At 35.4% G+C, this 13,867-nt stretch overlaps 1 protein-coding gene across 1 annotated transcript in view; it reads right to left on the bottom strand.

Annotated features, from left to right (window-relative positions):
- The window catches only part of TBC1D32 (TBC1 domain family, member 32), a gene marked incomplete at its 3' end in the record, with an annotated part of 152,179 nt that overhangs the window by 78,635 nt on the left and 59,677 nt on the right, over positions 1 to 13,867 (bottom strand). Inside the window, exons 16-17 of the mRNA XM_008589203.1 lie at positions 12,396 to 12,534; positions 1,247 to 1,334 (exon numbers count right to left, since the gene is read on the bottom strand). Of these exons, the coding sequence (XP_008587425.1) occupies positions 1,247 to 1,334; positions 12,396 to 12,534 (227 nt within the window). The remainder of the gene's footprint in view (positions 1 to 1,246; positions 1,335 to 12,395; positions 12,535 to 13,867) is intronic.

Below are 13,867 nucleotides of genomic sequence, written 5' to 3'. Positions count from 1 at the left end.
GGGTCCTCTGGTATAAAAGAAAAACAATGGGCTCTAAAATTGAGAATACCAGGGTTCAAATTCCAAATTTGCAAGTTTATTAGTTATTCATCCTTGGAAAACTCCCTTGACTTCTTGGAGCCCCGGTTTCCCCATTTGAAAACTGAAATAATAATGCTACATCCCAGGGTTAACATGAAATATAAACAGAGTGATATATGTAAAGTTCTTAATACAGTACATAAGACATTGTAGGAGCTTAAGCAGCAGTAATTTTCCTCCTTTTGTTCTATTAAAAAATGCACTTACCCCCCTCATTGAAAAGTTTGATACTCTAAGGCTCAGAAGCTTAGTAACTTGACCAAGGGCAAGATCTAAGATTAAATCTAGCCTCCAAGTGCTTCAATTAATGTTCCCCTGAATACTACACTATGTGGGTTTTATTCTAAGTAGAAGAAAAAATAAGTGCTCAGTTTAGGACAATTCTTGATGAGAAATGTGTTTCATAATACCAGTAGCCCAAATTAGTTCAGCCAAGAAATGAATTTAAAGTGCAGGATTAGAAAATATTTTCACTTACAGAGAGAATAAATGGTGATCACTGATATTATCACTATAAAACTTGAAATATATAATTGCAGCACCTCTATTTAGGGATTATATCTTGTTCAAGGTTCAGATAACCTTAACATATGACATATTAAATTCCCAGTGCTTCAACTTCTTATAAATCCAATTTATAGTGGAAAATATACACCACAAAATTCAAAAACAGTGTAAAAGCTAAGTGGTGAGAGAAATGCTTTCAAGAAAGGAAAAGGAAGAAAGAAAATAAGAAAACATTTTTGTATGCGTGGTAACTATTACGGCTATAAATTTTGATGTATATATAAGCTACTGAAACTAAGCATTACACAACCCTATCAGATGTGACTATACCAAGAGACAATGATATTCTTCTGATTTAAAAGATGAAGGAGGATTCTTAAAGCATCAAGTATGTGTCAGTTCAGTTATTACATGTCATTGTTCTGAGAAAGCAGAACAAGGCTGAATACATTTCAAATAAAAAAAAATTCCCAGTTGAATTTCATGGAAGAGGAAATACAAAAAGGAAAAATTGTAACTTTCTTTTACATGTGGCCTAACTTGGGAAAAAGAACTTTAGAGTAAATATCCTCATATTTGATCATGCCAGTTAAATTTTTAGTTGGCTTGCTTATTCTATTCAAAATAAGTATAATTATAATGAAAAGAAAAAACTTACCTGAATTTTGTAGTGATACAGCACCTGCTGCTGTTGATGCCACTTGTGCAACCAAAACTCCATAGCCAAACTTTTCATGCCTGCTAATCTAACAACATAAATAAGACACAGCAATAATGCTAATGTTCTATACATGTTATATGTAGTTATCAGTTTTTTTAACATTAGAATGCTAGACAGATCTTTAAGATAACAGTAAAAACAAACCCAGAAAATGTAACAACCAATGAAAATGTACCCAATGTTAATATTATTGACAGTCTCATTTCAGATCTACATTCTGATCCCCACTGTAAAACTAAGAAGCTTCTTGACCTTGAAGAAGTCACTTATCTTTTTAAACCTAAGTCTCTTCATACATAAAATAAGGGACTTGGACCGGATAAAGAGTAGCATTGCTTCCAACTAAATTCTATTATCCTATTATTACTTTTTAGGTTGGTTTTCTATTAATAAATTTCCTCATTAATAAATTAGCATTCACTACCAGTTTCTTAACTGGGCTTTCATGTAAACAAATAACTTTTAAAATAATAATGATATCTTTTTTAAAATGACAATTATTTTTACAGAGAAAATGTGATTTTTGTTCCTAGAGAAAGGGAATGTTATATATATGTGCATATACACAATCCTAATTATTAATATACAGGTTACTAATAATGGGGACGTCACACCTCTCTTATCATTGAACAGATAATCTAGACCAAAAAAATCAACAAACATTGAATTTAAATTGCACTATAGAGCAAATGGATCTGACAGACATTTATAGAACACCTCAGCCAACAACTGCAGAATATACATTCTTCTAATTAGCAGATGGATCATTCTCCAGGATAGAAACACATGTAAGGCCACAAATCAAGTCTCAATAAATTTTTTTAAAACTGAAATAATATCAAGTATCTCTTTAGACCACAATAAAATACAACTAGAAATCAATAATAAGCAAAACTTTGGAAACTATACAAATACATGGAAATTAAAAACATGCTCCTGAATGACAAATGGATCACAGAAGAAAATAGGCAATAAATCAAAATATTCCTTGAAACAAATGAAAATAGCAGAACAATCCAAAACCTATGTAATACTACAAAAGCAGTACAAAGATGGAAGTTTATTGCAACAAGTGCTAACAGCAAAAAAACGTAGAAAAATTTCAAATAAATAACCTAATGCTGCACCTCAAAAAACTAGAATAACAAAAATCCAATCCCAAAATTAGTAGACAGAGAGATATAATAAAGATCAGAGCGGAACTATAGAGACCAAAGAAATGATATAAAAGATAAATTAAATGAGAAGTTATTTTTTTAGAAAAGATAAAAAAAAGACTGACAAACCATTAGCTAGACTAAAAGAAAGATAACTCAAATAAAGAAAATTTCCTGAAAAAGGAAATATTACAACTGATTCCAAAGAAATACAAAGAATCTTTAGATTCTATAAACTATACTCCAACAAATTGTAAAACCTGGAGAAAAATGGAAAAATTTCTGCACAACCTACCAAGACTGAACCCAGAAGAAGTAGAAAACCTGAACAGATCAATAACAAGTAACAAAATTGGAATCAGTAATCAGCAGTCTCCTGAGAAAGATAAGCCCAGGACTGGTAGAAATTCTCAAATAATTTGTTAAGTTATAAAAAGAGTATTATAGACATATTCAGGGTAAAGTACAGAAGAGAGTATATCTCACAGCATAAATCAGAATAATGAAATAAAAAGACATTATAAAATGCTCTTCCTTCTGAGACTCTGGCTAAGGTCATATTCGCTTTATAAAATATTTGACTTTTAAACACAGCTAACCATTCAGAATTTACATGTTTTAAACATTTCATTAATCTAAAATTTTGGAAATATAAATTGTATACTCAGTTTTAAGGGCAAAAAAAGCAACTAAAGAGGAACTAAAATATCATGGGAAAAAATTAGGTTTATTTCTCAATTTTCTGTTGCTTTTGTCCTTATAAGTTTGCATTTCTTTTCCATTTTTATTAGTCATATTTCCCATTTTCCTTAATTTACAATGTTTTGTTCTACAGTTAGATGACACAAAAGTACAGCAGATAAATATCTCTCATTTTCCCATGTGCCTATTTCTACAAAAACTAAAAAAACCTGCTCATCAATCACTCCCTCTGGCCCTGCTGATCCAGATATTACACGCCACAGGGGCTTACAAAGTCACACTAACAAATGAAAAGGAAGAAGCAGAGAAAAGTTTCAGAGAATTTAGAGATACTAAGTAAGATTTAGTCTTTATGGACACTGTCAAAGACAACAAACAAGAAACATAAGTTCTAGTCTTACTGCTATGTCAGTACCTAGCTAGCTACTAGATCTGTAAAGCAGATCATTTAACCAACCTGGGTCTTCAATTTCTCTTCTGCAAAATTCAGGAAATGGCCTAGCCTAGTTGTTTTCTTACAAGATAACTGAAGATCTAAATAAAAAAAGCTTGAATAGCACAGAGCACCATGAGAGCATCATAACAATTACAAAGATATTGAAGATGGTGATGCACTAAGTTGTAAGTTACTGAGGTCCAGAGAATAGTATCTTCTATGATAACCACATGTTTAATACAAAAGAAGACTGGGGTTGTTTTAAAATTTATGAACACAAAAAAAGACATCTAATCCTAGGTGTAGGGGGCAGAATAAGATGGCCGACTAAAAGGATACACTGCTCACCTCTCCCATAAAGACAGAGAATACATCAAATATGCAACTACACGTGGATGAAAAAAATGAAAGGAGAGAGCTGTAACACATCCAAAAAGCAGCAGAGATGCTAGTGAGTGCAGAAACTCAAGATAGCCACATACAGAACAGAAGAAAACTCCCAGCCACCACCACCCTATCCCCCACCTGGGAGCAACAAGGACCCAAAAAGAGTTTCTGACTGCAAGAAGGTGAGTGGGTCAGCGGCCCAACCCAGAGGGGAATCTGTGCTGCCTTTAGGGAATACATGCTGCCATTGTGGCTGTGCACCCAGTGCTGGGCACTGCTGCAGGCACATGCAATTGCATTGGCCCAGAGAGGATCACACACAGAACTGCCCTCACCTCCTGGGCCCCAGGATGCTGCAGCGATAGCAGTTTCAGATCAGGATCAGTTCCAACACCCAAAGGCACATTTCTTTGGCCCAGGAAGCAGTTCCACAACCTTGAGGCCACATTATCATGCTGGGTCGCCAGCACCCAAGCCCACAAAGTACCCTGCACCCTGGAAATGGGCAGTCCACTACAGCGAAGGTGCCTCACTCAGGACAGATGAGGTCAGTGTGCACACCCTCCAGAGCCAGAAAGCCACCTACTTGACTCACCCACTGCCAGTGACCCTGTCTACATTGTTAAATCTCCCAAGCAATTCTTATAATCATGAGGAGAGGGGGGATAACCCATACACCTCTCCCAATGACTGCCTTTGCAGCCATGCACCCAGTGATGGGAACTCCTGGGAACACACGTGACTGAAATGACCCAGGTAGGGACACATGCAAAACCACCTCCACCTCATGGGTCATAGGCTACAGCAGCAATCATAGATTTGGGATCAACCCCAATACCCAAGAACATTTTGCTTCTGCCCCATTAGCAGTTCCACAACCAAGGCCACATCATTGTGCTGCACTGCCCACACCCAAGTACATGCAGTGTCCTGTGCTCTGGGAACAGGTGGACCAGTAAAGCAAGGGTGCCAACCTCTGGACACAGGGGGTTGGCACACACACTTTAAAGAGCCAGAAAGTCTCCTAATCGAGGCTTTTAGTCAATGCTATAGACCCAACATTCTTTGGTGAAGTACCTTTGCATTTCTTACATCCATGAAGAGATGACGATGGATTTGTATGCCTCTGTTGGGCACAGACATACACCTGCAGCACCAAGAGCCCACCTAGGCTGCCTACACCAGCATGGGGCATCAAAAGAATCTAGCATCTCTCTTGGGGGCACAGAAGCCCACCCATAGCCACAGTGACCATATGCAGGGCAGCACACTCCAGCTTAGGAGCTCCAGAGTGTCCCAGTACCTCTCTTATGGTCACACAGGCCTAGTCACAGCGACCTCACCAGATTGGCCACACCAGCTAAATAGCTACAAGTGGCCCCAGATACCTCTTGGGGTAGAAGAGTCCTATCCAAAACTGCTAACACCTGGCCCAGGAGTGGCTTCACTTCAAAAGTGGTGCTGCAGAGCAACCCAGTGTCCTTCCTGAGAGTACAGGGCCACACACACAAATCCACTGACTCCACTCAGTGTCACCCACTTCACTCAACCCCCCTGGGGACACAGGGCTCTTCCCAGAGCCCGTGACACCACTGATTTCACCAACTGTAGCTGAGGGGCTGCTGATTACCTCATAGTATCCGTCAAAGCCTAAGGTCCTAATTCCAAACCCAGAAAACCCACCTAATGTAATCCATTTAAACTGAGGAGCTTCAGAACACACAGGTGGACCTATCAAAGTAATGGGACACCAACTGGAATGCCAGTGAATCTGCCCAGGGTCGCCCACCTTTGCCAAGGTGCAACAGCGCACATCTCCCAACAACTCAAGATCTCACCATGACCTTGACAACCCAACCCATTGTCACTCACTTCAGCAAGGAACTACTGAGTGGCCCAGCGCCAAGTCTACAGAAGCACTCACAAACAACTCTGGCTTTGAATATAGTAGAAGTAACCATATGGAGACTAAACTACTATATCTACCCAGAAATAAAACTAAAACACCCTACTCGATGGACAAAATAAAACACATCTGCAGGAGGACTCTCCCTCATCAAAAGCCACTGCAGAATATTAGAAGAAGCAACTTCTCCACCAGATGCCAAGACATCATCAAGGGATACTATAAATTCTAAAATAAATAAATAAATAATACCCCCTCCTCCTCAAAGGAATAAAACAATTCTCTAGTATAGAATGTATATTTTGAAATATTGTGCAGCTATCTGCCAGGTCGAATTGATCTAAAGTGCAGTTTAAATCCTTTGTTTCTCTGTTGATTTGTTGCCTAGATGATCTGTCCTATGATGAGAGAGGATTATTGAGGTTCCCAACTACTATTATACTGTGATCTCTCTCTCTCTCTTTAGGTCTAATAGTATTTGCTCTATATATCTGGGTCCTCTGATGTTGTGTACATCTTTATTTATGATTGTTATATCCTCTTCTAGGTAGGTCTCTTTATCATTATATAATGACCTTCTTTGTCACTATTCAAACTGACAAAGGTTTTGGTTTAAAGCCTATTTTATCTGCTATAAGAATAGCTGCTTCTTCTTGTCTTTGGTTTTCATTTGTGTGGTACATCTTTTTCCATCTCTTCACTATTAGTCTGGTTGTGTATGGTTGTTTTATGTGTCTTTTGCTCCTTTCTTTCTCTTTTATTCTTTGTCTTCGGTGTTTGTTGGTTTTTTCTAGTTTCTCTCTTTCTTGTTTGCATATCTTCTTCTATCTCACTGAGTTCCCTTAAGATTGTTGTTTGAAATTCTTTTTCAGTCATTTCATAGGTTTCCTGTTTACTAGGCAACAAATCAGCAGAGAAACAAAGGATTTAAACTACACCTTAGATCAATTCGACCTGGCAGATATCTACAAGATATTTCATCCAATAATTACAACATTCTTTTCATTAGCACCTGGAACATTCTACAGCATAGACCAACGTTAGGTCTCAAATCAACATTCAACAAATTTTAAAAAACTGAGATCATATCAAGTTTCTTTTAAGAACACAATGAATTAAAACTAGAAATCAATAACAAGTGAAACATTGGAAACTATATGAATACATGGAAATTAAACAACATGCTCCTGAACAACTAGGGTAAAAGAAGAAATAAAACAGAAAATCAAAAAAATTCTTGAAAATAATGAAAATAAAGGCACATCATATCAAGACCAATGAGATACTGCAAAAACAGTACTAAAAAGGAAGTATACTGGAATAAATGCTTATATCTAAAGAATGCTTATATCAAAGGTTTCAAATGAACAACCTAACATTACTGTATTACTCCATTTTGTGTTGTTATAACAGAAATACCTGAGACTGAGTAATTTATAAGGAAAAGAGGTTTATTTGGCTTATGATTCTGGGCCAGCTGCATCTGGCATGGGACTCAAGCTGTTTCTACTCATTGCAGAAAGCTGCAGGCAGCCAGTGGGTACAGGAAGATCACATGGTGAGAGGAAGCAAGAGAGAAGAAGCAAGAAGAGGTGCCAGTGTCCTGTAAACAACCACCTCTCACAGGAACTAATAGAGTGAGAACTCACTCATTACTCCCCCTACCTAGGGAGAGCACTAATCCATTCATGAGGGATCCACCCCCATGACTCAATCAGTTTCCAACACTGCCACATTGGGAATCAAATTTTCACATGAGTTTTGGAGGGGACAACACATCCAAACTCCATCAATTACATTTTAAATAACGAGAAAAACAAGAACAATCCAATCCCAAAATTAGTAGGCATAAAGAAATAATAAAGATTAGGGAAGAACTAAGTGAAATACACATCAGCAAAACAAAACAAAAGATCAACAAAACAAAAAGTTGGGTTATTTGAGAATATAAACAAAATAAACAAACTTTTTAAAAAAGAGAGAAAAGACTCAATAAAAATCAGAAATGTAAAAAGGAGGCATTACAACCTATTCTACAGAAATACAAAGAATCACTAGAGATCATTATGAACTATATGCTAACAAATTTTGAAAATCTGTGGGAAATTGATAAATTTCTGAACACAAACAAACTAACCCTGAACAGACCAAAAATGAGGAATAAGACTGAAACAGTAATCAGCAGTCTCCCACAAACAAAAGCCCAGGAACCAATGTCTTCATTACTGAATTTTACCAAACCTTTACAGAAGAATTAATACCAATTCCCTTCAACCTATTCCAAAAAATCAAAATAGAGGTCATTTTCCCAAACTCATTCTATGAGGCCAGCATCATCCTGATACCAAAATCAGACAAAGATACGACAAAAAAAGAAAACTGCAGGTCAATATCTTTGATGAACATAGACACAAAAATCCTCAACAAAATACTAGCAATCAGAATATAGCAACATGTCAAAAAAAATTATATGCCATGATCAAGTGAGATTCATCCCAGGAATGCAAGGATGGTTTAACATATGAAAGCCAATAAATGTGATACACAACATCAACAAAATCCAGGACAAAAACCTTATGATTATCTCCATAGAAGCCGAAAAAGCATTTGACAAAACTAAACATCCCTTCATGATAAAGACTCTCAACAGATTAGGTATAGAAGGAAAATATCTCAACACAGTAAAAGCCGTTTATAACAAAGCCATCGCGAACATCATCCTGAATGGGGAAAAGCTCAGAGCTTTTCCTTTAAGAACAGTAGCAAGTTAAGGATACCCAATCTTACCATTTCTATTTAACGTAGTATTGAAAATACTAGCCAAAAGAATCAGGCAAAAGAAAAAAAATAAAGGGCATCCAGATTGGAAAAGATGAAGTCAAACTATTTCTGTTTGCAGATGACATGATCCTATATATAGAAAAACCTGAAGACTCCACCAAAACTCTCAAAGCAGAGAAATGAATTTAGTAACTTTGCAGGATACAAAATTAATATACAAAACCATGTTAACTACTTTAAGTGAATCATTGTGAAGAATATGCAGGTATTGAAACAACACACTGTACCCCACAAATACGTACAAGTAAATATTAAAATATTTACATAAAATTTTTAAAAAATCAATATATAAAAATCAGCATTTTTAAACACCAATAATGAAATAACAGAAAAAGAAATCAAGAACCAAGCCTACTTACAATAGCTACCAAGAAAATAAAATACGTAGGAATTAATTTAACCAAGGAAGGGAAAGATTGCTATAATGAGAACTATAAAACACTGCTGAAAGAAATTAAAGAGGACACAAAAGGATGAAAACACATTCTATGTTCATGCATTGGAAGAATTAAAGTCATTAAAATATCCATATTACCTAAAGTGATCTCTAGATTCAATGCAATTCCCATCAAAATACCAATAATGTTCCTCACAAAAAACAGAAAAAACGATCCTAACATTCACGTGGAACAACAAAGACCCCAAAGAGCCAAAGTAACCTTAAGCAAAAAGATAAATAAAGCCAGAGGCATTGTACTACCTGACTTCAAATTATACTACAAAGCTACCACAGTAGCCAAAATAGCATGGTACTGACATAAAAACAGACACTCGGACCAATGGCACAGAATTGAGAACCCACAAATCAATCCACATATTTATCGCCGACTGATCTTCAACAAAGGCACCAAGAATATACACTGGGGAAAAGACAGCCTCTTCAATAAAGGGAAAACTGGATATCCATGTGTGGAAGAATAAAACTACACCCACACCTCTCACTATATATCAAAATCAACTCAAAATGGATTACAGTCTTATGTATAAGACATGAGCTATATAACTCCTAAATAAAACATAGAGGAAACACATCAGGAAGTAGTGCTGGACAAAAACTTTATGAATAAGACCCCAAAAGCATAAAAAAGAAAGAAAAAAATACTAAATAGGATTATATCAAACTAAAAATCCTCTGCACAGCAAAGGAAACAATCAACAGAGTGAGAAGAAAACCTACAGAATGGGAGAAAATATTTGCAAACTATGCATCTGACAAGGGATTAATGTCCAGAATATACAAGGAACTCAAACAATTACACAGAAAAAAACCCAAATAACCCAATTAAGAAATGGGCAAAGGATCTGAATAGACATTTTTCAAAGGAAGACAAACAGATGTCCAACAGGTACATGAAAAACTGCTCAACATCACTAATCATCAGGGAAATGCAAATAAAAACTACACTGAAGTATCATCTCACCCCAGTTAGACTGGCTATTATCAAAAAGTCTGAGAATACAAAATTCTGGCAAGGACGTGAAGAAAGAGGAACCCCTCTACACTGTAACTGAGACTGTAAATTAGTACAACCATTATGGAAAACAGTATGGATACCTCCAGTATTAGTATGGAGGTTTCTCAAACAACTACAGATAGAACTACCATTCGATGCAGAAATCCCACTATTAGGTATATACCCAAAGAAATGGAAATCATCATATCATAGCAATACTTGCACTCCCATATTTATTGCACCTCTAGCACAATAGCCAAGATATGGAACCAAAGTAAATGTTGATCGACAGACAACTGCATAAGAAAAATGTTGTATGCATATACCATGGAATACTACTTAGCCATAAAAAAGAATGAAAAATCTGTCATTTGCAGCAGCATGGATGAGCTTGAAAAAAACTAGGTTAAGTGAAATAAGCCAAGCACAGAAAGAGAAATGCTGAATGCTCTCACTCATGTATGAGAGCTAGAAAATACAAAATCAAAAAAAAAAAAAAAAAAAAAAAAAAAAAAAAAAAAAAAAAAAAAATCAAAGAAACAAGTAACAATCATAATAAGCTGAACTTTCAGAAGGAGAGAACAGAACGGTGATTACTAGACGTGGGAAAGGAGGAGGTGGAAAGGGGATAGCAAGAAATTGGTTAATGGATACAAAATAGCTAGTTAGATAAAACAGGTTCTATTGATGTGTAGTCGAACTAGGCACCTATAATTAACACTAATTCACTTCACATTATCAAATGGCTAGAAGAGAGGAGATCAAATGTCCTCAACACAAAAAATGATTATGTTTTGTAATGATGAATATACCAATTATCCTGCTTTGATCATCACAAATCATACATAGGTACTGATATTCAACTCTGTACTCCACAAATCAACATTTTTCAATAAAAGAAAAAAAAAATCCTAGTTGTATTATCACAACAGCAAAAGCTGTGTATGTATGATCAGAAGCATCTGAATAAAAAAGAAAAATGTCTTTGAATTGCTTCCACTTTTTCAAAAATGAAAATACAAAAACGTTAAAATAAATAGTATACCAGGAGAGATTCAAACTCAGCAGGAGAGAAATTTCAATTAAAACACAATTTCACTCCTGTTCACTTAAAAAGCCTGAAAAAACTCTATATATTCTACAAGAAGTATATATACCCAAGTGTATTACACATATCAAACCCATTAATGTGAAAGTTTGGGGTAGGGGGATGTGTGCAAGATAAAATCAAACTAGGAATAAGAATGACACTAGAATAAAATGAATAAAACAAAAGAGAAAACATGCATGGAAGGTTGAGGATAGCATGTCACAAACTGAGGCATGACATGACTAAATTCTTTATACTCGAGGTCCACTTAAATAAAACAAAATTTAAATACACATATCTGCACATATAAACTTGGTATTAAAAGCCCATGAACTAATATTTATATATTTTATTCACAAAAGGACGGTCAGTACCCTTGCTCAGGAACTATTATTCTCTACAGGCAAAGGGAACAAAAAAGTTAAATTATTTGTTTTCTTGTAGATTTAAATAAAAGCAGGAAATTAGAATTGAAGAGAGTAATGGGGAGAAAATAGTACTTGCAATCAGGCAAACTAATAACATCAAAAACCAACAGCTATCAGAGAAAAGAACAGAAAAACACTTTTAAAAGCATTCCTAAGATCCTAAAAAGTCCAGAAGTCTAGGGATATTTACTATGACAGAAAAAAGCTGAACACAATTCAGTTGCCTCTGTTTGAGTAAAGGCTAAATTATAGTGAAAATTTTATTTAATAGTAGAATACTAGAATTCCTCCACAAAATTTTATATCTTTTAAAACATGAGAACTAAAGTTTTACTGACACATAAATTTAGACCAAATAGATTTTTTCTCCAGAAGGTTCATCCAGTTTCAGTATATCCAAATGTTTGGTATCATATTTAGAAAACATCTGGAGGATTAACTGAATTTTTCAATTCCATCTGTTTGTTTGCAATTTTGTAAACACAGCCAAAGACACCAATATCAACTCTCTAATGCTTTTCTAAAAAAAAAAATAAAAAATAACAATCAAGTTAAATATTACAATGCTATATGGCTTTTTAATTGAGACATAATGACCTCTTCATGAACAGAAAACAGAATGATGTTCTTAATGGCTTGCACGACAACAAAAATTCCTTTGCTTGTGGCAGATAGAAATTCATACCTGTAATTTTTTTGCATATCGGTTGAACATAAATGTCATACATTCATTGATGGCACCTGTTCTTTGAAGAAGTAGTAATCCTTTGGGGGTGGCAGCAAAATTTAGTAAATCATCTAATAAATTCTCTTCCCAAGCTATACTGAAATAGGTAAAAGAAACGTAAAACATTAGTATACACAAAACTGAAAAGAAAGAAAATATTTCAGCTTACTACTGCCGATATTTATAGAATACATATTGGTTGCAAATTACTCAATAAAAGCCTAAAAATAATATAAATAGCCTGGTTTCTTTGTTAGTGAGGTTTTTATTCTTAGATCTTCTATACCAATAATCTTCCCTCACTGAACAAATCAAATATTAACTGCATATGTCAGCAGTTTTATTATACCTATGTTCTCTCACCCGTGTCTTAATTTCATTCTATTTTCCTATTATAATTCTGCTGTGCCTGGATTCCTCAAACCTCAACTCTCCATTATTTCTGTACTTTCTTTTCATTAGAAAGTATCTGTCTTCTGACTTTCTAAAGTATATCATATACAGTATCTCTTTTTTAGATTCATAGTTCTTTGTTTTTACTTTTAAGAAATGACATCACTTTTTCTCAGAACAGTTCTATAAGGAAGGCCAACAACTTTCTCCACAGAAAAACCTAACAGGAGTGTCAGAGCACGGGCAACCAAAGGAAAAATAAACAAATGGGATTATATCAAACTAAAAAGCTTCTGCACAGCAAAAGAAACAATTAACAGAGCTAAAAGACAACAAACAGTGGGAGAAAATATTTGCAAAATATACATCCGACAAAGGATTAATATCCAGAATATACAAGGAACTCAAACAACTTTACGAGAAAAAAACAAGCAATCCAATTAAAAAATGGGCAAAAGAGCTAAATAGACATTTCTCTAAAGCAGATATACAAATGGCCAACAAACATATGAAAAAATGCTCAATATCACTCAGCATCCGGGAAATGCAAATCAAAACTACACTGAGATAACATCTCACCCCAGTTAGGATGGCTAAAATCCAAAAGACTCTGAACGATAAATGCTGGTGAGGTTGCGGAGAAAAAGGAACTCTCATACATTGTTTGTGGGAATGCAAAATGGTGCAGCCTCTGTGGAAAATGGTATGGAGGTTCCTCAAACAATTGCAGATAGATCTACCATATGACCCAGCTATCCCACTGCTGGGAATATACCAAAGGAATGGAAATCATCAAGTCGAAGGTATACCTGTTCCCCAATGTTCACAGCAGCGCTCTTTACAATAGCCAAGAGTTGGAACCAGCTCAAATGTCCATCATCGGATGAGTGGATACGGAAAATGTGGTATATCTACACAATGGAATACTACTCAGCTATAAAAACGAATGAAATACTGCCATTTGCAACAACATGGATGGACCTTGAGAGAATAATATTGAGTGAAACGAGTCAGACAGAGAAAAAGAAATACCACAT

This window comes from Galeopterus variegatus, unplaced genomic scaffold (genome assembly GCF_000696425.1).
Source record: "Galeopterus variegatus unplaced genomic scaffold, G_variegatus-3.0.2 Scaffold5294, whole genome shotgun sequence".
Taxonomy (NCBI): Eukaryota; Metazoa; Chordata; class Mammalia; order Dermoptera; family Cynocephalidae; genus Galeopterus; species Galeopterus variegatus.
The sequence above is the reverse complement of the archived record's forward strand: the minus strand, read 5'-3'. Positions and strand labels throughout refer to the sequence as shown.